Source organism: Cheilinus undulatus, linkage group 8 (assembly GCF_018320785.1).
Source record: "Cheilinus undulatus linkage group 8, ASM1832078v1, whole genome shotgun sequence".
NCBI classification, from domain to species: domain Eukaryota; kingdom Metazoa; phylum Chordata; class Actinopteri; order Labriformes; family Labridae; genus Cheilinus; species Cheilinus undulatus.
The window spans coordinates 31,841,864-31,864,873 of NC_054872.1; the positions used below are offsets into that span (position 1 = coordinate 31,841,864).

A 23,010-nucleotide genomic window follows, 5' to 3' on the forward strand; every position below is an offset into this window, starting at 1 on the left:
AAAGGCCTGACCTTTCTGTTGGCGTTTGCATGTTCTCCCTGTGCATGTATGGGTTCACTCCAGGTACTCCATCTGCTCCCACTGACCACAGTAATGCTTGTTAGTCTAACTGCAACGACAAGTCCCTGGAAACCCTTACCAGGACAAGCATTATAGATGATGGATTGACATCTCGAATTTTATTAAGATGTTAGAATATTCAAGTGTCCTTGTCGGTGCACTTGTGAGCTAAAATGAACAATAACAGGACCCTGAATATTTTGTTATTTCTATTTAATTTCTCTCACCTGTGCTTTTCCTCATGAACTCATTCAGCCTGACCTCTCTACGTACCCATGTGTGGAGAATTATAGTGCCAAACTGTTTCAAAGGATGTTTACTTTTTTGTCATCCAATTTAGTCAGTGCCAAAGGTACACAAAGTCCTGCATCCATCCGAGCACTGCTGCAGTATTCTATCTTTCTGAATGAGGATCAATGGGGAGGCACTGCCCAGAATGACAATGACCATCACTGGAGCTTTACATCCACCACTAGAGGGAGGTAATGTATCTACAATGTTCACTGCAGCATGAGGCCTTCAGAGGGCTGCTGTAATAACATCTAATAGGTCTCATGTTAGGCAGCATATAGCAGAGGTAGGGTCAGTTTGATATGTTTCCTCTGCTGGACTCAGCCTCTGCAGCCCAGGAGAGCTGCTGTTTTATCCACACCCTCAGGGAACGTCAGGATGGAGAGTGCTGCATCAGTGTGGCCCTGCTGTGGGGTGTGTGTGTGTGTGTGAGTGTGCAGTGGGGTGCAGCGATGCAGATGGAGACGGGCAGCAGAGAGCTGACACAGGACATTATTTCATGTCAGAGATTTGTTGCTTTTTCTGTGACTGTTTTACAGTCCCTCCCTGTTGGATAAATCCCAGGTGGACACACAGTTTGTAGCCGTTATTGCTGCTGACCAGGCTTATGTGCTCTTGTGGACTGGCTGGAATATAAAAGAAAAGTATATTTTTTTAAACCACTGAATTATCAGGTGGATTTTGTTCAAGTGACCAACAATGTTGCTCCAACTCAAAAAAGAGTAAAGTGCTTGAAGAGCACCATACTGTATTTGGTGTGAAAAAAATAGAAATATTTCTCTTAAATATAGATTTATAAACTCTGTTCAGTAAAAAGATCACTCTACAAAATCCCATTTTCACTGCCAAACGTATATATGCAGGCCTCTGACTCTGCTCTCACATCACTCCAACCCAAAACAGTTTTTCCTAACTTCCTAAATTCAAGAACCACATGGAGCTCCTTACCGAGAGAGACAAGATGTTCCCCCATCAAGAGTCTCTACCCCTCTGATTCCCTCATGTTGTAACATCAGGGGACACCAGTCACTCATTCAACCCTCCACCCAGGTCTCGACTCCTCCAACTTCCTGTAGCTGCCCCATCGCCAGCTCAAACAGGTTGATCATCCATCTAAGAACATAATCAATGTCAGATACTCAAGTCTCAAATCCTCAGCTTTCATCGAGTCGAACCAGCTCACAACAGCCAAACATCATCTCTGCATCCATCGGCTCAGTTCCTCTGAAATTCATCCCTTCTTCCCACCCCTCTTACCCTCATCACTTCATCCCTTGACCCATGCCCTAATCCCTCTACTCTTACCCTCATCCCCTATCCACATCACTTCATCTCACGACCCTTACTCTCATCTTTTCATCCCTTTTGCTAGACCTTAACCCTAATCCCTCAACCCTCACCCTCATCACTTCAACCCTGGACCCTTACCCCATCCCTTCTTTCCTTAACTCTATTGTCATCCCTTTATCCTTCTATCCTTACCCTCATGCCTTCATTCCTCCATTGCTACACCCTTTTAATAATCTCAATATCAAAGTTTTTAAACCCATTTTTCTTTTGCGTGGTCTTTGTTATTGAAATCTTTTATCTGACAATGGCCCGTGCATGAAAATGTTGGAGTAAATGCTGGAATGGCAAAGTGGTAGAGTACGGAAACCCTGAGTCGAAAAACAAGTGTAATCACATTTCTAATCTTTACCCCTACCCCTTGTTTTTAAAGGGGTGTGGAAGAACTTGACTGGCCCACACAAACCCCCGATTTCTGTCCCATTGTGCACCTTTGGGACGAACTGGAACAGAGACTGGGAGCCAGGCTCTCTCAACAAACATGAGCGCCTGACCTCATAAATGTTCTACCAAATGAATTGGCACACATTCTCACAGAAACACTCCAAAAACTTTTGAAAAGCTTTCCAAGAAGAGTGGAGGCTGTTATAGCTGCAACTTCATATTAATGTGTATCTGAATACAATGTCATTACAGTCCCTGATGGTGAAATGGTCAAGCGGTTTAATACTTTTGTCCATATTGTGTATTTAGTGAATAGGATTTGGGATTTGATGTCACTCCTACATTAAAACTTAAAAATTCAGTTATTCCATCCATATTTTAGTTACATTTGTCTCAATTACACTTTGCCTTGTGATTTATAAGGAGCACTGAGAGGATTAATGGCATTAAAATCTGCTTTCTGTGACTGTGAAATGGCTCCATCGTTCGGACATTCAAATTAACTACAGCTGAGTAAATCATGTCATCAGCTGAATGAAAGTGACTAGACGTGGCTCCAGTCTACTGTTTCCATAATTAACTGAGAATGACATCACCCAGTGGATGAAAAAAAACTATGCTGCAGCAAGGTGGGCGTGCACAAGAGAGGAGGCAAAAAATAGAAAGGCTTCATGTAAATTTGCTTTTTAATCAACATTTTAAAACAAATTGGACAAATGAAAGACCGTTTTTGCTCTTATAAACTAGATGTGTTTTTTTTAGGTTTAAATCATTTAAGAAATCACATTTGTTTCCAAGAGAGAGAAAAAAGAAAAGTAATGACACAGTGACACTAAGAAAGCAGGTTTCAGAAAGTAAGGAGTAACATCTCATAAGTGTTATCACTGACAGTCTGTCTTCAGTGCCGTTCTGAGTCAGCAAAGTATCAAATGAAAGCAGCCCGTAAAGTGTAAACGTGTGGTCCTCAGAGAATCAAGACAAGGGAGATGGGAGAAATCCAGGTTTGGTTTAAGCAGTCAACACCCCAACTAGCTCCTCCATTAGCTACAGTTAATAAAATAAGAAGAGATGAACACTGAAATGTTAAATGCTTTAACTTGTTCGAAAGAAATGTATCAATTTGTTGCCTGCAGGCTTTAAATTTACAGAAACATGCTGTTGCTGTTACGTGTTCAGTTGTAATTCTTTTATGTGGATAAGACATCACTTGTTTGAGATTTTTTTATTTTTATTTTTTTTAGAAATCAGGCCTGGAGAATTTGTGTGGTTTTGGTTTCACTTTGCAGTACAACATGAGCAGTGGGTATTAGTCATGTGTTTATTTGGTCTTGGTCAAAGAGGTGAGACGTTGCACAGAAAAACAACCGTGTCCAACACATCTTACAGCCCAAATCTGCCAAGAAACAAGGAAAGAATCAAAACTGGTGATGCAAGTTTCAGTACAAGACAGCGACATCTATGAACATACAGGTTTCATTGATGATGAGGGGGAAAGCCGAATTTCTTTTCAGTGTTTTGACATAACAATTAAGGCTTTTTGGTAAAGAGGAGATCAATCTCTTATTAAATTCCAATCTGTTTGCCTCTCCACGGGTTCTTGTTTATGAGCTCTTGGGCGAACTGCTGAGACACAAACAGTCTCACCTGTTAAAAAGCTGTGCACAAATGATGGATGTTTAAAAAAAAAAAACAGTAAAGAAAACAAAAAAGAAAATCGGTTCTTTCCTGCAGTTCATGTTATTCTGCGGCTGAATACAAGGTGATATTACAGCTCGAATCAGTGAAGCTACACACAGTATGAGTAACATTTACAGTTAACATTCAGACAGTCCAATTAAACAACAGATGTTCTAACAATCGTCCTGAGGGGGGCGGTGGACTGATGGAAATGAAGAAACAAGAAGAAATGAGTCCAAACATGGAAAAATAAATCTAAAATGAGGTGTTTCCTCTTACTTTCCAAATGACGACGGCAAAACTGAAGTGGATGTTACAGCTACTGTGTATCTACATTGGATGGTCAAACAAAAATGCCCCCATCTTCCTCTCCATCTCCCCCACTCCTCCCCTATAGCGAATAAACAATCCTGTTTTCTCCATCACAACAGTCCAGTTAGTTCCATACTGAAGCTCCTCCCTAATGAACTTAAAACAGGCTACGTTCATTTAAATACAAACCTTAAAGTATGGCACCCCCCTCCCACCCATAAATGACATCCCTGTCTCACAAAGTATAAAAAATGTTCATCCCACCCTGGACCTATTATTACACGTTTCTCAAAAATTAGCCCCCTCATCCGCCAAGTGAAGACCTCACCATCCAAACCCAGCCCCCTCCATTATAGCCCACATAGAAACCTTCCCCCTTTTCAGTTCCAAACTGTGACAGCTGGATATTTATGACGACTTTAAAATGTTACATTTGACATCCATAAGTGATTACTCATTCATCGACCTAATCAATGAGGGGGCTGAATTGGAATGGCAGGTACACAACAACCCCCCCACCCCCCACCCCCCCTCCTGTCTTTTCTTCGTGCCTTCTCTACCAGAAGTCCCGGCGGTGATAAGCATCCGGATCGCAGTATTTGGTCACCACCACCCTGTTGGCAAACTTCCTTCCAGTCAGTCCCTGCATGGCCTTCTGGGAGTCGAAGACTGACATGAACTCCACAAAGATCTAAAGGAGAAGGAAATAAAGACAATGACATGACAATCATTTCACTTTTGAAAATATTTAACACAACACAACTCACATCTAGACAAGACTATACTTGCTGTTCAAGCTTGCTTTGAAGTAGGCTACAGCTGCATCATGAGCATAACTGCAAATATACTTGATTATGAATGGGGCATGTAACTGGAGGATACCACTAGAGGGTACACCACAGAACTCACACCACATACAACTACCTGATAAGTGTGATGTAAACTAATAACACATCGACACTGAGATGACAGAATAGTTCTGAGATAGCAGCTCCCATAAAAATCACCAATAATTGGCAGTAGCATCAGATCAGCTCAAATGAAAGGTGACCAGTGAACACATCATCTGTGAAGTCTGCCTGGGTTGAGGCTCAATTGGCTGGTGTGAAGGTAAGTAGGGATGGGTACCAAATTCGGTACTTTTATAGGTATAGACTGAATTCAACGGTACTCCCAAGTTCTGAATTCACAAAAAATCTAACTGTACCAAAACACATAGGTTTCACAGGTTTCAATGGCAACTTCCAACAGAATTTTTCTGCAGTCAGCTAAGTTAATGGATGTGTTTGTCACTGTGGTTTGTTACCAACACCTCCAGCCACATTATGTTACATCACCTTTATCTCAGCACTACCCTCACTGATCTGTGTATACTGAATCTTACATCTGCTGTTAACTATGCAGACATTTACGCATGATGGCTGTCATGCCATCACTGGTGTGATGCAACCACGTTTCAACCCTTGGACTCGTGAATCAATTCTAAAAGACCCTACCTTGCCGGTGCCAGGAACCTCCAGGCCGTCCACAGGTCGAGGTATCTCAATGCTCTTCACTTGGCCGTACTTGCTGCACTCGTCCCTGACGTCTTCCACGATCTCCTCGTATTCCTCATCATCCAGCAGCTCCTCTGGGGCCACCATGTTCATCAGACACAGAACCTCTGTAGGCAGGCCACCCATCTGAGTCACTGAGCTGTTCAGCCCCGGCACCTGCAGTGTCACTGGGGTCTGGTTTATACTTGTCTGGAGGGACAGACACATTGGTATGGAAAAGGTTTATAAAAAATGTCCTAGGGCTTTCAGCAGTAATCACAATGTGATTAAGGCATTACATTATTTACATTATGTTTTCTTTAAACACATTAATCATGTTTTATTTTCCCTTCTAGCACACTGTGGTGAAGCCAATGCATCTCCCTCCCCTCCCAGCCACAGTGATGTAAAATAAGTCCATCATTGCACTATAATGTCTCATATTACTTTAAAAAGCAGACAGCTCAATGGATAAATCAAAAGTCATCTGCACTCTGTGTTATCAAACGTCTCATTTATTACTTGCCTTTATTTTCTTTTCAATCCATAAGTAATTTTTACACGGTTAATTCTATGTCATAACCTATGATCTTCCTGAAGTTCCTTCTTTTCTTTCAAAATAAAAGTAGGTCTGTATCCAAACAGGAGTTCAATTACTCTTAGTATAAGATATCGTAAAAATACAGTCTTGTGCACTGTTTTGGGAATAAAACCAGAAATCATTCACATAAATTAAAACATTGTTTTAATATCTTCAGGCTCCAATCACCTCTGGGTATCTCTTAAAGCTAGAAAAGGTATTTTCTATACTTCATCTGCCCAAATCAGTTGGAACATTTTAAAATTATTGTTGTACAAGCTGCTCCAAACCATTTGCCTCTGAAGTTACTCGAATTTTTTGCAAATATGGTCTGTTTTTTAATATGAGACTTTATTTATAATCTCATGCTACTTACTTGAAAGTAAGAATCATTTGTGCTCATATTCGTGCTTGTCAGATTTCAAATCACAGCCATTTTAGAGTATGTTAAGAATACATTTAAAATTTTATGGCAAATTTAAGTTCACCGAGATGTTTGCCTTAGAGTGGTTTAGATAAATTACATTAGTGGATTTAATCAATTATGTGTCTTCAACTGTATCAGCAAATCCTAAAAAGCACCCAGCCTCCCACCATGCTGCTGTCATCTGTCCAGCTGTTGGACACTCACCAGAGTAGCGTTCTTAGATCCCACGCTGGCCCTCTGCACCAGCAGTTTCTTGTCTCCCAGCTGCATGCCGTTCAGCCCAGCTATGGCCTGCAACAATGTCAAGGTTTATAAGTACTTTCAACCAAAACACATTCACACACACACACACGCAATGGTGGTGTTTGAAAGCAAATGTAGGCTTCATTTAGTGGCTCTGTAAAATTATATTATAATCAGCACAAAAATGTACTATATTTTTCCTTATTACCTGGTCATTAAGGTTAACATCAACATATTCACAGAAGGCGTATCCTTTAGATAAGCCTGTAGCACTGTCCTTCACCAGGTTGAAGGCCTTCAGGGGGCCAAATGACGTCAGTAACTCCTTCACCTGGGACACAAAAGACAAAGCGGTCACTCTAAAACACCTGAGTTTACAAGACTAATGACCCTTAAATCAAGACTACAAATAGGTGTCATTTAATTAGTACTGCATATGACCAAACTAAATGACTGCAAGACTTAAATTATATCCAGGGTTTCTACAGGGAGCTCTCTGGTGCAGAAACACTGACCTGATCATCATTCAGGTAGTTGGGCAAGCCGCCGATGAAGAGTTTGTGAGCCGAGTCAGGCACCACTGTGGAGACCACACCTACAGGAAGTAGTAGACGACACAAGCAAACATAAACTGAGAAGCACGGAGAGCTAGCAGCTGTAGAGAATGAATTAGTGACTTATGAATTATGCCACAAGTACATAAGAGTTAAAAACCATTAATTGTCTGTGTACCAGGCACATAGACACTGGGGTTCTCACTCATCCCTGGCAGCGGCTGGTAATCGTGGGGACGACGGATCTTGAGACTCTGGCCTTGAAATATAATGCCGTCAAAGGCCATGGCCTGAGTCGTTTCATCCACTGAACGGAACTACATACATGGACAGACACAGGTTTACAATTTAAACAGCCATCAACATGGTGAAATAGGTCAACTCAGGGAAAACAGATGACAGGTTCATTTTTTATTTTTATCTCACCTCAAGGAAGGCAAAATTCTTATCCTGGTTGATCTGTACTGCAAGGACAGGATTTCCAGGGGCCTGAGTAAGACCACCCAAACGCATCTGGGCATTGAAGAAGTCCATCATGGACTCCTACATACAAGAGAGAACAGCTCATTTCATTAATTCATTACAGTAATAATCAAAATAAACTATAAAAATACTCACGGAAAACTTTGGACAAAAACAGGATTCTAAAGCTGTGCTACAGCTCACCTCTGTGATACCAAATGGGATGTTGCCCACATAGAGCCGACGGGCCTGCCGGGTCATCTGGCTGCCCACTACAGGTACAGGGGTGGGGGTAACAGCCAGGCCATCTGGAGTCATGGTCGGCAGGAGGGCTGTGGCTGGGATCTGGCCTGCAGCTGGAGAGGGTAGCCATGAACAGGAAACCGATATTAAATCTTGGTTTACTTTTAACTCAATATAACAGCATATAGCACGTTACGGTAAGATTGCACTAACAACTGAAGGCTCTTAAAAATGAACCAATTGAAGAAATCTCACCTTGCATGGCTTTGTACTGCATGGGGGTAATGTGTTCAAAACCAGGTGGAGGGACATCCCAGTACTTCTTGACCTTCTTCTTCTTCTCACGGTGTGGAGAGCGGCTGTTTGAGGAAAAACAGACAGGTGAAATAAAAGTATAACAGTCAATGAGTAAAAGATGATTCTGAATAGTATAGCAGTAAACTAACTATGAGATCCGATGATCAGTTTGAAAAACTCTTACACGTAATGGTAAAAGGATTAGAGGAAAGAGAAAGCCCGATCCAGGCAAGTATTTACAAATGAATCAACAGTATATAGAATCAGAGGAGGTCATTAAATTGCAGTTGTTGCAAAAATGCCCAAACTGGCTTTGTGTTAAATTGCTGTATTACCTTCCAGCATTGTCTTGAGGGTAGCTGGATGGTGAGCTGAAATGACATTGGAAGGGTTTCACATTTTTCTCAAATCAACCATGACATTCACCAACATTTCTACTTCACAACACTAAAGCCTAAATTTCTATCACCCTTGCCAAATACAAAAAGCAAACAGGAGCCATTTCAAAATATGTTTCTAAAATCCTTTTCAATTCAGGTGACAAACCGGTGCATTTGGAGAGTCTCACAGCTGACATGCCATACCATTCCTGAACAATTACGGATGCAATGAAACCAGAAAGGAAATCCTCAAAAACACAGCAGCTGCACAGTGCAGGGGTTGAATTTTACATCTTCTAATGAAGTGCTTCCAGTAGCATGTTTCAAATAGCTCAGAAAGACAAGGAGCAAGACTCAGGCAAGAGGTCAAATTCACAGTCACAAAATGTACAGGGTTGTCAAGTTTTAAGCAGCATTACAAGCACTCATAAAAGGGATGAGTTACTCAAATCATAAAAATGCATAATGCAAACCCAATTCATGGATGTCACAGCTCATAACCATATTTATTATAAAGACACATTAGCAACACTTCAAATTAGAGATGCCCTGATCACTTTCTTTTTGTTTTCTGACTGTATTTTGTGTTTTGTAATAGTATCTGATTTAGTGCTCCGTCAGACTGCTCAGTTCTGTAGTGTTTTGAGAAATCACAGGTGTCCGTGTAATCTGATAGAAGGACTACAGACTACTCTTACACAGCTAAAACACGCCTTTACTTACTTTGGTTAGAGAAATACAAAACTGCCTAAGGAGCATTGTATCCTACAGTAAGGGCAACTGAATTCATCATTGCAATAATTAATTAAAAAACCACGTGTTAATTTATCTGAATTAATTAACGCTGCAGATGGCGATACAACTAGTCCAACCTACTTGCCAGCATCTGAAAATATCAGACATTTATATCCTCATCCACTTCTCTCTGTGGCTAAATGAGCACATAATAATTCCTTCTTCCTCAGCTAATTCAACAGCTATACTTTCCATGTCCATTGCAGTCTCCTCTCTTTTAGTCTTTAAAGTAACAGCAGTTTTAAACGTTTACTTAATATTATATCAACGCCAACATAATACACTTGGTTTCAGTGTCCATGCTTTCCTGTAAACGGTCATTTACCGACCCCATGCATCATAATGACATTATATCACCTCATTTTCTTAGCTAACTAGCTTATCTTGCTAGATTCTACATGGATTTTGACTCTGGATTAATAGTTTTAACAAGGGGGGCTATTTTGAAAACTTGGGTGATCTTGCAGGGGTCTAAAGTCAATGGTGCTGCATTTCAGCTTAATTTGATTCTCAATACTGGTGTGCAAATACTTCCTGGTTGGAAATTCAATTAGCCAATGTTAACCTACACAACAACTCCTACACAGTGCTTAATTCAGCCACAGGCACCAGAGTATTAATCACAGGAGAACAGAGGCAAAGTAGCAGATCTACTGAACACTTATTTGTATTAATGAAAATGATTGGTTGTCAATTAGTCAGGGCATCTCTATTTCAAATCACGTGCAAAGTTTGTCCAAGAGTGAACACTGTTTCCTCACATGGAAACAACTTGCACCTAGATGAAAATGATTCCTCAGCCTAAAGAGATTTGATCAAGAAGTTCAGTCTAAACTCATCAGCATGAAGCAGGCACAAACACCCCACATGGCTGCAAGTGTCAAAGACATCGTGAGTAAACTTGTTATGAAATAACAAAGCATTTCATTTTCTCAGTTCTATTAATATCCATCGGTCTGAATTTCAATTAAAGTGTGGGTGTGGGATTGTCTATATAATTATTCATATGGTAGCCTGGCTTTTCTGTATTACATTATCTAAAGTATTAAAGACGCTGCAGCAACTGATGCATTATGTATACAAAAGTTTGTCCTGTAAGCTTGAGGTAAAATTACTACAATGCCACACGCAAGTGTGAAAGCGGGCCAAGGGAAAGAGCTAAAAATAACATCATCCAAAATAGACAATATGAGAGGCTGCAGAAACAACATTGCTAGTCACATTATGCTAAAGTGAGAACCATTCTAACTTCCTTGAATAACTGACCTGAACGATCCCATCCATATTAATCATTGTCTCTGAGACTACACACAACAGTCACAGCCTCCTGAGACATACAGACACATCTGTGAATTTGCACTGCAGCTAATATTTGAGTCTTGTTTAAATGGCGTGAGATCAACCTATAATATCGATAGGATAATAGGGGGAAAGGTTAACAGGGTAGTTGGATTTTTGATCATCTAAGGGATCAGTGTCATTTCCTATGTGAATTTGTTCGCTAATATATCATATTTACTAAATTATTTTAGCTGATACCCATATTTTAAGCACCCAGCACCCATATTTTTTTCAGACCCTAAGCTTTAGTCTTCAAAACATACAAAAAAGTGTAATGATGAACAAATTATCAAATTTCAGTCCTTCAACACACTTTAAAGTGTAAGGAATGGTGATGAACAAAAAAGACTTCAGCTGACATAGGTCTTTTGGTCCAGCCTAAAACTCCCCAACCTTTTTTTTGTACAGCAATATTTACAGCTGCTAAAGGCAGATTTTTCCAGCCAAAATATCAGCAGGCCATATCCATTAAACCAATAATTCACTTTTAAGCTTATATCTGCCAATACTAATAACATACAGATAATTCTGTGCATCACCAGTGTCTGTGTGTGTTTGAAACATGCAAACTCATTCAACACAGTTGGCCATGGTTAGATGCAAAGAAGAGTCAAGGGGGAAGGAAACCTCTTCTTGCAGATTAGGCAAAACACACACAACTGGAGGAATGCTAAACTCTCCATAGTCAGTGCATGCTAGTGTTCATCAATGACTGCATCTCAACTGCTATGAAATGTCCCTAAGTGTAAAAGAGCACTAGGACCCCCCACCTTCCAAAAAAAAGCATCTTTATATCTTTCTTTCAAACAAAACAATTCATGGTGGTGACATATGCTTAAGTGATAAACCTCCCTACTTGCTTTTCACCCAGTGCAGACTGTAAGGCCAATATGGGGTGGTATGATGAAATGTCACTTTCTACATAAGTGGTTGTGCATAGATACGAACCTGCGTCTATGTCTGCGCTCCTTACTGTCCCCACGGCGGTCCCTGCTGCGTCTATCCCTGTCTCTGCTCCTCCTTTTCCTCTCTCTGCTGCGGCTGCGGGAGGAGGACCGGCGATGGTGGCGGTTCTCTTTGTCCCTTTCAGCTGGGAGAATAAAATGATTGTTGGCTTAAAGTAGAGGATATAAATGAAAAGCACAGATAGTCAATGATGAAAGTTGAGCAATTAATTGATAGTGACAAGGAAAAAAAATCCTTACAGCTCACATCTCAAATACTCTGGCAAAGTAGGCAACCTGGAATTTATTCAGAGCAATGACACAGACTATGAATCTTTGTTCAAATAGTAACAATAAAACTGACCATTCAATGAATTAAGTGTTCCAGCTCAGTTTGGACTAGAAAACCAGGCAGGATTGTGATATATGGCCAGCTTGTATGCTCACACTGATAAGGACCTTATTTTGAAACTGTATATTTTGAGTTTAAAGTGTCAGGGGAGCTTATTGGAAGATAGAGGAGTGAGTATAATCAGCTGGATTTCCTCTCAGAAAACCATAGTCATTAATAAAGTCACTGGATATGTTGACTACACACAGCAGCTGTACAGAATGAATGCTAGCTGGGCCAGTCAACTGGTAACGTCGGGAGGACTACCATGATATAGACATCCCCTGTATAACAGAGTGCAAGTAGATTTCAACATTACGTTTCACTGTTCGGCCATTTATCAACATATGTATAGTGTATAGCCTAGTTCTTTTATTGTCTTTTAGTGACGTTATAATGACTTTGATTCGTGTAATACTACACAACTACACAGTATCTGAAATGAATCAGGAGTAAGTGGTAATCATGCAGCTTGCAATATTCCAGTTATTAGACGTATCCGTGGCTGTCTCAGATGATGGCGGCAAATGTATTAAAATGCACATAACAAGGTTTCGTTGTATGTGTAGAGTTAATTAATTTACCTTGTTTGTTTTCGGATAGCTGTCTTTCGAATTCGTCAAAGTCCGACATCTCCGGGAGTTGAGGGCTACTACACTTTCGGCGACTGCGTTGTTCAGTAGATGATGGCTAGCTTAAGCTAGCAACAAAGTGAACAACACTTTGCAAAAATAACAAGTCCCACGCCGATGTAGCTGAAGCAATTCCGTTTCACTTAACGGCCTTCTTAACAAAAAAACTTCCAATACTCGTTAAACAGCACAGACATCAGCTGTGTGGTGATTATTCACAACCCAACAGACAAAATCATTGAGAAAAAACGTGTTCGCGTGCGTTACCCTGCTAATGCTAGCTAGCTTGTAGCAAAGTCCAGAAGAATAGGCCCGCTACTCCAGACACTGGTGGGAAGGATCGTTAGCTGGCTAGCTAGCCCGAGAGGCGAATGAATGAGACCCCTTTCAAAGCAAAATGTTAATCCCAAAGAGTCAATGTTCCACCGTGCGCAAGTATTTGACTCTATGCGTTTGATATATACGCTCCCCAGTGCGTAAAGACAAACAAAACCAATAAAGATTTCGGTATGCCCGCTTTTTTTGCTTCGTCTCCCAGGTACCCCGTGACACCGGAAGTTGATGCATGACAGGTTTCCGGGGAGTGAAAAAGACATACGAAACAGATGTGCATTATGGTTACACGGAAAAAAAGAAAATTTGTGAACGTATTTGCAAAGTACTGTCCGTCCGTATTTGCAAGACACTAATTTCAGGTTTTGATTTTTTTTTTCACACAGAAATTTGGATCATCTTCACGATAATATAAACAAGGAACTGAAAATACTGACACTTGGTTTAGATTTAATAAACTATCTTTAAATGTCATTAAACCTTTTATATTGTGGAAGCCGAAATAATGCTAAAAATGTTAATATCAGGATAGACTATTGCAAGGGTTAAATAAAAAAAAGTCTCTGGGGGTTCACATCGACAAGTCCCTTCAAGCTAAGATCATTTCTACCATTTGCAGCTTCTTTAACCTTGGCCAGGTCTCTATTTGAGCCGCACTTAATCCAATGTGTGTCAAAAACATTTTCATACATTTTTCGCAGCAGGAATATTTTGCTCTACACATTTTTTTTTTTTTAAATCTTGCTTTCTTCAGTACAACAATGCACATTGCATCCGCAACAGATGTAAAAATACTCGCAGTTATATATTTTTCAAAATTGTTCAGTTTTTTTTCACTAATGTGATCAAAGATACGTAAATCATATTGATTTACGCATCATGTTATGCCATCCTAACATCTATGCCTGGCTAAAGAACATTTTATGTTCAACTTATCTAAAATTGTTTTGGTTAAAATATAGAATGATTTATATCTTATTTCTTGAAAAATACCCAAGATTAGGACCTTTGAAAGTAATTGCATGTTAAACTGCAAACACAACACTGAGGGGGGAAAATGCAATTGGATTATGATCCCAAATCGTTCAGCCCTAGAAACTACTCAGTACTTAAAGTAAACTTTAAATTGAATACTTTTACATGAGTAAAATTAATAGATCAGTACTTTTACTTTTGAAGATTTTAACCAGAGTAACTATAATTTTACTTGAGTACAACAGCTGTGCACTTTTCCACCCCTGCCTGGTTATGTTGATAAATTAAAAATATTACAAAAGAAAATTATACAAACCATATCATGGTGTAAGTTAAATGCCTATTTACAAGCTCCACATAGCTTCTGGGGAGTCCCATTTCACAAAGGAGTTTTTTATGAACTATCATGATGTATATATTGTATTGCATTTTTATTGATTTTGTGAATAAACTGATTGATTGACTGATGGATTGATGTGGCAAAGACAGGAATGTTACAAACAAATTTGGATCCAAGTGAATTTTACTTGTATTAACACAGAGATATAATTAAATTCTAATGGTTTATTGTTATTCAAAAAAATTAACATTTTGGTTTATCCAGTTAACAAAACCACAAACTTATATATGACCTTATAACTGAAAAAGACTTTCAGTGGCACAAGTATCAATTAATAGATTATGTCATACTGTTCACCTCTCTCACCTTTGAAGTGTTAAATGACGTTACATGTTGCAAAAGCTGTAACTGTTAACATTTTCTTCAAATAAGATCCACAGTGAGTGGTGTGATGGAGAGTTAAAAGACATCAGGATGAGATGTTTAATCAAAAACATTTCTTACACATGTACAAGACAAAAGATTAGAGGCACCACTTTGTTAACAGAGGGCGCTAAAACACAATGCAAAAGTTTCTCACAGGGTCTTTAATGAATAAATTTAAATTAAAAAATACATGTTTCAAAATAAAAACATTTTTGCAGCAATATCATTTGCTGCACATTTTTCCCCAACTGATTTCTGATATTGAATGAAAGGCAAAATCTAATTTCCTTAAAAATCATTTATGTACAAGTCTCCAGAGAAGCTCAGATATACTAAACATATCCTACTTAAAGTAGTCTTTCATTGTAGATTACTCCTTTGATAGAGCACTGCAACCAGCTGTGATTTTGCAAATTCTGTAAGCAGTTGAACTGCCATTTCAACCGTTTGAAAAAGTATCCGTCTCATTGTGCGAGTGTCTGATTTCTTTTAGGAAAAGGCTATTGAAATATCTCAGTATTCCATATTTTTTCAGTTTTAAGAAAGTAGATTCTATCACCTAAACAAAAACAAATGAATATTTTTTTCCCTAGCTCTTTCCTAGATTTATGTTCTGAACTGATACTTTGTCTTGTAGATTAGTGACCAGCATCAGATTTTTTAATTTTTTTTAATTCAAATCAAGAGTTAGACATAATTTCTTGTTGCTAGTATAGTAAATGTGTTATAGTGCATCTAAGTCAAACACATATTAACTTATTGGCTTTAAAATTTGAATCAAAAACTGGGGTCTTTTGGCCAGACATATGCTACTGTCAGAAAAAAAGGCACCACATAATACTGAACTAGTCTTTACTAATGATTATAGCAGTGTCCTTTTTGAAGTTTTCCCATTCTTTAAAAGCAGCAGAAATGGTATGTAAATCAGTGTAGTTCAGGGAGTCATTAATCTGAGACTGAACGGACTAAAAACTACTCACACAAGAGAGACGTAAAGGTGAGTAAAAATGGCCAGAATAAAAAAAAAGGACTGCAAAATAATTTTAAAAAACACAGAAAGTGGGATTGAAAACTAATTATTTTATCATTTTTTGATTGTGTCACACTTGCACATAGACAGGTGATAATTTAATTAATAAAACATTTAGACTGTGAGATTAAAGAAAGATCTAGACAATACATCCATAAAATACTGATTACCAGTTGGTCCAAATGTTAAGGATAGAAAAAATCTTTGTTTTTCTGTAATCGTCATGGTCAAAACATGAACGAGCCAAAATGGTTCTCTTCATTTAATAATCCTTAACATATAATCCCAATAGCAAAGACAGATTGTGATTCGAAAAGACATGCAATTTACTAAATAAGAATACTGTTCCCCCCTTTTCAGGTGAAGCAGAAAGATTTTTGCTATTCCTACACTTATGCAGAAAACACTGATAATCTTGTACAACATGATGACAGTAAAACGACAAGTTAAAATGTTTATTCTTCTGAAGACCAAAGGATGGCAGACACACTTTACATGGCCAGATCCAGGACACTGAGACAGCATAGTGACTCCTCATGTCTGTGGGCTAAACTGTGCCTCGTATGGAGCCTTGCCTTGAAGTTTCCAAGACATAACTCTTTCTCTCCCTTTAATGTCTGAACCTGTAGGATATGGGCAGAAGCATGTTATTCTTTTTCAAGGCCTGCACCCTGTTAAGTGTCTCCTCATCCAAAGCAGTGTAGCAGCGTCGTGCATAGTCCAGCAGCTTCTCCTTGGATGGGTCAAATTCCCCAACCTCTGCCACCTTCTCAGGGGCCACCAGTAGCAGCTCAGCTATGGGTGTGGTAGAAGCTACTGTGTTGCGGTCCACACCATGGATTTGGAAGGCTTTCGACATATTTTTCAAACGCTGGTATGTGAGCAGGATCTTCTTGTATCGAAACAGAACCCCAGCAGCGTCTTTAACTGATGAGAAAAGATACACACGAGTTACCCTAACAGTCTTAGTCGTACTGCATTCTAAAGCAATCTTACTGAATTGAGAAGTTTGAACAAAACTTCTCCAGATTAAGCTGGCCCTGACCTTTAACTTTGATCCACATTTGAAAGTTTCTTCAACTGTTTGGCAAACCCCCAAAATAATGTATCAATAAAGCACTTTTTCTTTGGGAGGACAGGCTGTAAAAGGGCAACGTATTACTATGCAATCTGTATCACAATGGTGTGCTGAAATCTTTTCATGGCCTTGTACAACAAAATGATTCCTGGATTAAAAAAAGAGTACCCTCAGCTAAATGAAATACAATAAGGGAAAGGCCATGAGGCATTTTAGCACTATTACATGATGATCAAGGGACTGAATAATGGTACTGCAGCATGTCAGCTCCAAGAAAGGCACAGGATAGGATGTCTAGATTGTCATCAGGGTTCCTACAAACTTGTTAAAATCAAATTATGACTTTTTAAGACCTTTTAAAGACTTGAATTGAGTGAACTCAGTACCACATACATATTTTCATATTTTTAGTGGGCAGCTTGGTAGGCCTGAGAACTGTAACATGGACAAACATATAAAAACATACAAGAAAAACCATAAAAAAACAATGATTAAAAGCATATAAAGTTGGCCAGAAAACTATGATTTGATTAAGACAAGTCTTAGGCAAAGTGCCATTTAAACTTTAAGACCTCTCACAAGTCAAAATAAGACCTTTTAAAAGACTTTTATGGCCTTAACATTAAAAAGTCTGATTTAATACTTTTCAAGAATTTTCAAGGATCTACAGGAGCCGGGGTTCATACTGGGGCTGAAAGATTCACCAGCGGTATCTGATGATCTTTGTTAGATTACAGGCATCCTTCTTCCTTTCAGTCCAGACTATTTGTGTAATATGATGGGTCAGGCCTAATTGGGGAGGTTAAAACATTAAAAGTTAATCCAAAAAGGTGTCTTGATAAACACAGATTCTCCTTAGTGCCTGAAAGATGGATACGGTGCTCTCAATTCAAGACTAAGCTGCTAAAATATGTTAAGATGTTAATATAAGCGGGTGGAAAAATTCTATGTATACAGTAGAAAATGTGAAGAATGTTTAATCTTTTGGGAGGGCAGATGATGCAGAACTCATTTCCTGTGCCTTTAATCTTTTTCCTTTGTGTCCATTATTTAGGTTTATCATTGATCTTTACAACTAGGGGCAGAATAACATTTACTCACACCAACTCCCCCCTGTCAGGTACTAAAAGTAACTACTGGCCACTTAATACTATGAGTTATCAGTATTTGTACTTTTATGCGATTAGAATTCTCTTTAGCCCTTCCTACCCCTCTGTACAACCAAGACTAATTGTGTATGTGGTGACAAAAAGTGGTGGGTGTGTGGGTAAGATTTATGTTTGTACTTGTTTGAATTATAAAATCAATTGAAGATGTTGCTAACAAAACCATTGTCCTTTGCTTACCTCTCTGCCTCTCTCTGAAGACCCGCCTCCTCTTTATTTGATGTATTTTGCTGTTCATTGTATCTGAAATGACATCTTCCCCTGAGATCATCTCCTCCTCATCCAGGAAGCCTTCCTGCTCCAAGTACTCATCAGATTCTCCCAGGAGTGAAAGGGAATCTAACAAGTACATATTAAAAAGCACAAGTCAGAAAACACAAATGGCAATTTTTTGCCATGTTTTTCCTTCACTTGTATAACGTCAAGTAAAACTGGAGAAAGAATCATGTGGTTTACGTTACCTTGACCTACGCTGCCATGTCCACTCATGCCATTTATGGATGACCTTGAAGCGCTGTTACTGTTTCCACTGCTGCCCCCAACCGTGGTATTGGGAGTGCTATGGCTGTGGTTTTGCATGAGAGACTGGGATTGTGTGGAATTGAATAAAGCATTAATGGAGGCTAGCTGACTGGTAAGTGGATTGGAGACGTGGTTTTTGGATGTCATCATAGTAGGAGGACCAGGCCTTCGCTGGACAAATGTACGTGAGGGGAAATGTTGTGAGTCTGACTTCTGTTGCTCTGTAAAGAGAAGGACAAAATAACTGAAACCTGCAATCTTAAACATAGTATAGGGAGGAAAAAGACAGAAGTTGACAGGCTGTAAATACTACAGTAGCATCTACCTGCATCTGCTTGTTGGAATTTAAGCTCTACTAAGGGTTGAACATTTTCTGATTTTAACATTGCTTTCTGTGTAACTTTATTTTAGCCATGAATGTAAAGGACATTAGGAGGAATCTGTGAGTTCCTAAATGTCTCTAATAGTGATGAAAAACTAACTTTGAAGGGAAAAATTTTTTAATCAAGAAGAGTCCCTGTCAGAAGATTGACAGAGTGAACAGAGGATTAGATATTCCCAAGAAAAGGATAAAGACAACAATATGAAAAGAAGAAGACATTTTTGCCATCCCTGGGTTACCAGTGGTTGGTATTTAGTTTTTATCACTCAATGGTTCATGATGGTCCTGTGAATATTATCAGGTGAGAACTTCTTTTAATTATTACATACCTTCAACATTGGACGAAAGAAAGCACCAAGTTAATACATGTTTAAAGCAATAAATTTCTTTATTTTCTTTTATATCTAAATGTATCTGTTATTCATTCAGCTTATTGGTTAGTAGGTAATGTCTTACTACACAGAACTTCTTTACAAGTACATGGCAGGTGATTGAGTTTCATCCCTATTTCTTCATGTTATCACATTGTTGTTATAAACAATGTCTAATACTGTATGTGAGATCTGAAAAATGTAATCATTTGTATGATTAAGGTAGCTTCATCAGCAGCTGACTAATAGTTTTAATACAACTATATGTGCTGCAGATGCTAAGTGGCTACTACATTATGAGATATGAACTACAAAAAGCTGCACCGTTTTATCTTATCATGGCTGTTCTTTTGTCTGTTTTGTTTTGTTCTGTTTTAGAGCTTTAATAAGTTTTAATCTTTCTTCTTACCTGCTGGGCGCTCATCCTCTCGTCTGGCTCTCCAGTTGAATCTTCTTGGTTCATAACCTACAGATTGTAAAATACAAAGAGGCATTAATTAGTTTTTTATTGTTAGAACCTTTCCTTGCAAAAGTGTTTTTTTGTTTTGTTTTGTTTTGTTTTTTTCAATTTAGCCAATACTCCTTGGGCAGGCTGTCAGTGCACACCTGTCCCCTCTCCCTACCATTACTGTACTGGCTCTGATTCTGCTCCTGTCCCTGGCTCTTTGTGGAAAAGATGAAGCGGTCCAGCTGGCAACGGAGGAAGTCCCTCTCCTCTTCCAAGTCCTCAATTCTTTTTTGCAGCCATGAGTTTTTCTCCAGGGAGATCTGAAGCTGGGTCCGCAGGTTAGTAATCACCATGTAGGAGTTGTTGACTGGAGCCGGGGCAGACGTCTGGGGGGACTCTGAGAGGGACAGATAGAATCCTTTCTATCCAAAGAGAATCACATCAAGTAAGAACTTATTGATTTGGTAAAAGGAAGTTGATATTCACCTTCAAAATTTTGAGCATCCTGGTTGAAAAATCCTTGCTGCTCAAAATTGCCTTCTTCATAGGGGATAGCAATTTCGTAGGTATCCTCGTTTTTTGGAGCTAAACAGAAACAACAGACTCATTAGTAGTGATGATGTTTGACCTAAGGTCTAAAAAATCTCATTGATTTGTTGTATTTTAAAAGCCTCACTCTGCAGGTGGAGTGAGCCTGCGTGGCTCTTAGATGTGGAAGCAGCATCAGTCCTGTTTCCGTCCTCCATCTCGCAAAGCAAAGAAGGAGTTAGTTTTTGATTAATTTAAGTTTTCTTTTTTTATAAAAAGCTGTACTGTGTAAATGCAGGAGCTTTTCATTCGATTTCCATGCACACATGGCTTCATTTGGTCAAAACAATGTCTATGATCATTGATCACAGCTGTTTGTAGGAGGTTCAATTCACCGCTTAAGATTTCATAATATAAGCTGTCGTAATAGATGCAGGCTCTAAAGCCGGAAGATGAATACTAACGTTGTTATATAGCTACTTATCCAAACATAACGTCAAACAGTTAAACTGTATGTGGTACTCAAATATGAGTTAGCAGTGGCCTGGTGATGTGGAGGCTGAATTACGTCAACGTTAACTCTACTATATGTTAGCCTAGCAGAGCGTTAGCAAGAATTTAGCAATGAATAAATAAAATTATAGTTCCCGTCAGTACTCAACACTTTAGACTTTAATTCCGTCATTTAGATATTATAATACTTCTTGCAATCTTTTTATGATGCAAAAATGGGTACATACCACTTTCCGTTTGTAATAACTTAATCGTGCACATGTAATAAGACGTTATTACTCCGTCATATCTCCATTCACGAGGTCGGCTGCTAGCTAACAAGCTAACAATAACAATTTCATCTGTTATTCTTTTAGCACAATCTGACGTCACTTCCGGGTACAGTGAAATAGCCGATTATCAAGTAAACTACCCCGAATGAAAATTACAGCGTATTTTCTAACGTTTTTTTTTAAGCTAAGAAGGGGTTTAAAAGCTCGGTTTAAGAAAAAATAAAAGAAAGAAAAATGTTTATGTAAAAAATAACTTTGTATGTACCTAAGTTACACAACTATGAGAATTTTGGTGACGAATAAGATTGATATTTTATAATTAGTCTTGAAATTATTTCTATGAAAAATATATTCCGAATTTTTAAATGCTGGCATTGTTTCACTGACTTTGTTGGCGGTAGAAATATTGCAGGACAGGTCGAGCAGGTTACGTAGAGGTGTCAGATTTCAGCGTCAACGTTGGCTTCACAGACCCGAGACTGAACAAAGCATGGATTTTATTTGTGGCATATTTGGATTTTAAATCTTCAACAAGCTGTCAGGTTAAAGGTGAGCATTTCTCTTATTTTTAAATAAATATCCAAAATTAATTTATTGACTGTTTTCATAAGAAACCACTGTAAACTAAAGGGACAGGTGTGGCACCTGTTTTAACTTTACATGTATGGCAGTGAAAAGACGGAAGACAAGTGAAGCCTTCTTTTTATTTATTAGTTTATTTGACAGGGGCTATGCAAAACAAAACTGTCAAGCCAGAGTTAGCTAATTTTCATCTGTGGTCCCTGGGCAGGAAGATGTAAAAGAATATATTTTGTTTTTAGCAAATGCCCTTTCACTAGATTCTGTGCTGGTTCAAAATACCTTACCTTTTAAATATGTAACCTTACCTATGAAATAGTAGAGCAAAACACTGGCCTCTAGAACTGATTTGTTGACAGATATTAATTATGAATTACTTTATGCTATTTATTGTTGTCTCTTAGGAGCCATAATATTTGATTAAGAAAACTAAAATGTCCTTTTTTTCAGTGCAATCATGGCACCCAAATATGAGGGCTTGTCCCACTGTAAGCTGGCCCTGGTGTTTGCTGTGCTGATGGATCTCCTGGGTGTGACTTCCCTGCTGCTGGGGGTCTTTGCCCCATTAGAAATTAAAGGCAGAGACTTTGGGGATTTGCTGGTGTACACAGGGGCCCTGTTGGTGCTTATGTCCCTGGCAGGCTGGGTCATATGGTACAGTGGCAACATTGAAGGTCTGACCTCTAAGAAGGAGTTGGGGGGAACCGTTGGTGGAGCTGTGGACCGCCTCGCTCGCTCCCTGAGCCGCCGGATACGGATCCCAAGGACTCACAGCAGTCCAACATAGGAGTGGAGCATAAGGAATTCTAGACAGACTTGACTAGACTGTTGTTACACCAAGACCTGTTCTTAACCAGGCAGTAGGCCAAAATGTCTGAAGCTCAGGACTGTGATGGCTGTTTGTTGCTCTCCTCTTAAATAAATGTGGAGTCAACAAGCCACTCATTCATATGAAATGATCATTGTCACTTTTTATGATTTTGTATGAAAACCTAAGAAATGTATATCTTCTCTGTGTAAGGAGTTTCATGTGGTCTACTCAGAATTGTACTTTATGCACCACAAAATAATCAAGTAAGTGAGTATTAAACAGATTAATCTGGGGTATTATTTCTACTTGAGTGATTGTTGATTCATTTTTTCCTCCTACCC

The 23,010-nt window shown here is 38.9% G+C and overlaps 3 protein-coding genes across 4 annotated transcripts; 1 reads left to right on the plus strand and 2 right to left on the minus strand.

The window, feature by feature from the left end:
* Window positions 1–2,749: 2,749 nt before the first annotated feature.
* u2af2a (U2 small nuclear RNA auxiliary factor 2a) lies at window positions 2,750–13,461 on the minus strand. Of its 2 annotated transcripts, none has more exons than XM_041793589.1 (12): window positions 12,848–13,461; window positions 11,877–12,018; window positions 8,748–8,783; window positions 8,371–8,474; window positions 8,077–8,228; window positions 7,837–7,953; window positions 7,589–7,727; window positions 7,372–7,451; window positions 7,065–7,187; window positions 6,818–6,904; window positions 5,568–5,816; window positions 2,750–4,762 (listed from the first exon to the last, which is right to left on the minus strand). In XM_041793589.1, exons 1-12 carry the CDS (start codon window positions 12,894–12,896, stop codon window positions 4,628–4,630), a joined length of 1,413 nt encoding a protein of 470 aa, XP_041649523.1. In that variant the 5' UTR covers window positions 12,897–13,461; the 3' UTR covers window positions 2,750–4,627. The 2 variants fall into 2 exon arrangements, with proteins under 2 accessions (XP_041649523.1, XP_041649522.1); XM_041793588.1 differs by having other exon boundaries at window positions 7,571–7,727.
* A 1,653-nt stretch (window positions 13,462–15,114) lies between these two features.
* Window positions 15,115–21,347, minus strand: ccdc106a (coiled-coil domain containing 106a). The gene is made up of 8 exons (XM_041792675.1): window positions 21,235–21,347; window positions 20,643–20,712; window positions 20,453–20,551; window positions 20,142–20,363; window positions 19,928–19,984; window positions 18,705–18,986; window positions 18,424–18,582; window positions 15,115–16,926 (listed from the first exon to the last, which is right to left on the minus strand). Exons 2-8 carry the CDS (start codon window positions 20,710–20,712, stop codon window positions 16,610–16,612), a joined length of 1,206 nt encoding a protein of 401 aa, XP_041648609.1. The 5' UTR covers window positions 21,235–21,347; the 3' UTR covers window positions 15,115–16,609.
* Window positions 21,348–21,748: 401 nt separating this feature from the next.
* Window positions 21,749–22,926, plus strand: LOC121514336 (transmembrane protein 238-like). The gene is made up of 2 exons (XM_041794513.1): window positions 21,749–21,828; window positions 22,309–22,926. Exon 2 carries the CDS (start codon window positions 22,316–22,318, stop codon window positions 22,643–22,645), a length of 330 nt encoding a protein of 109 aa, XP_041650447.1. The 5' UTR covers window positions 21,749–21,828; window positions 22,309–22,315; the 3' UTR covers window positions 22,646–22,926.
* The last annotated feature ends 84 nt before the right edge of the window (window positions 22,927–23,010 follow it).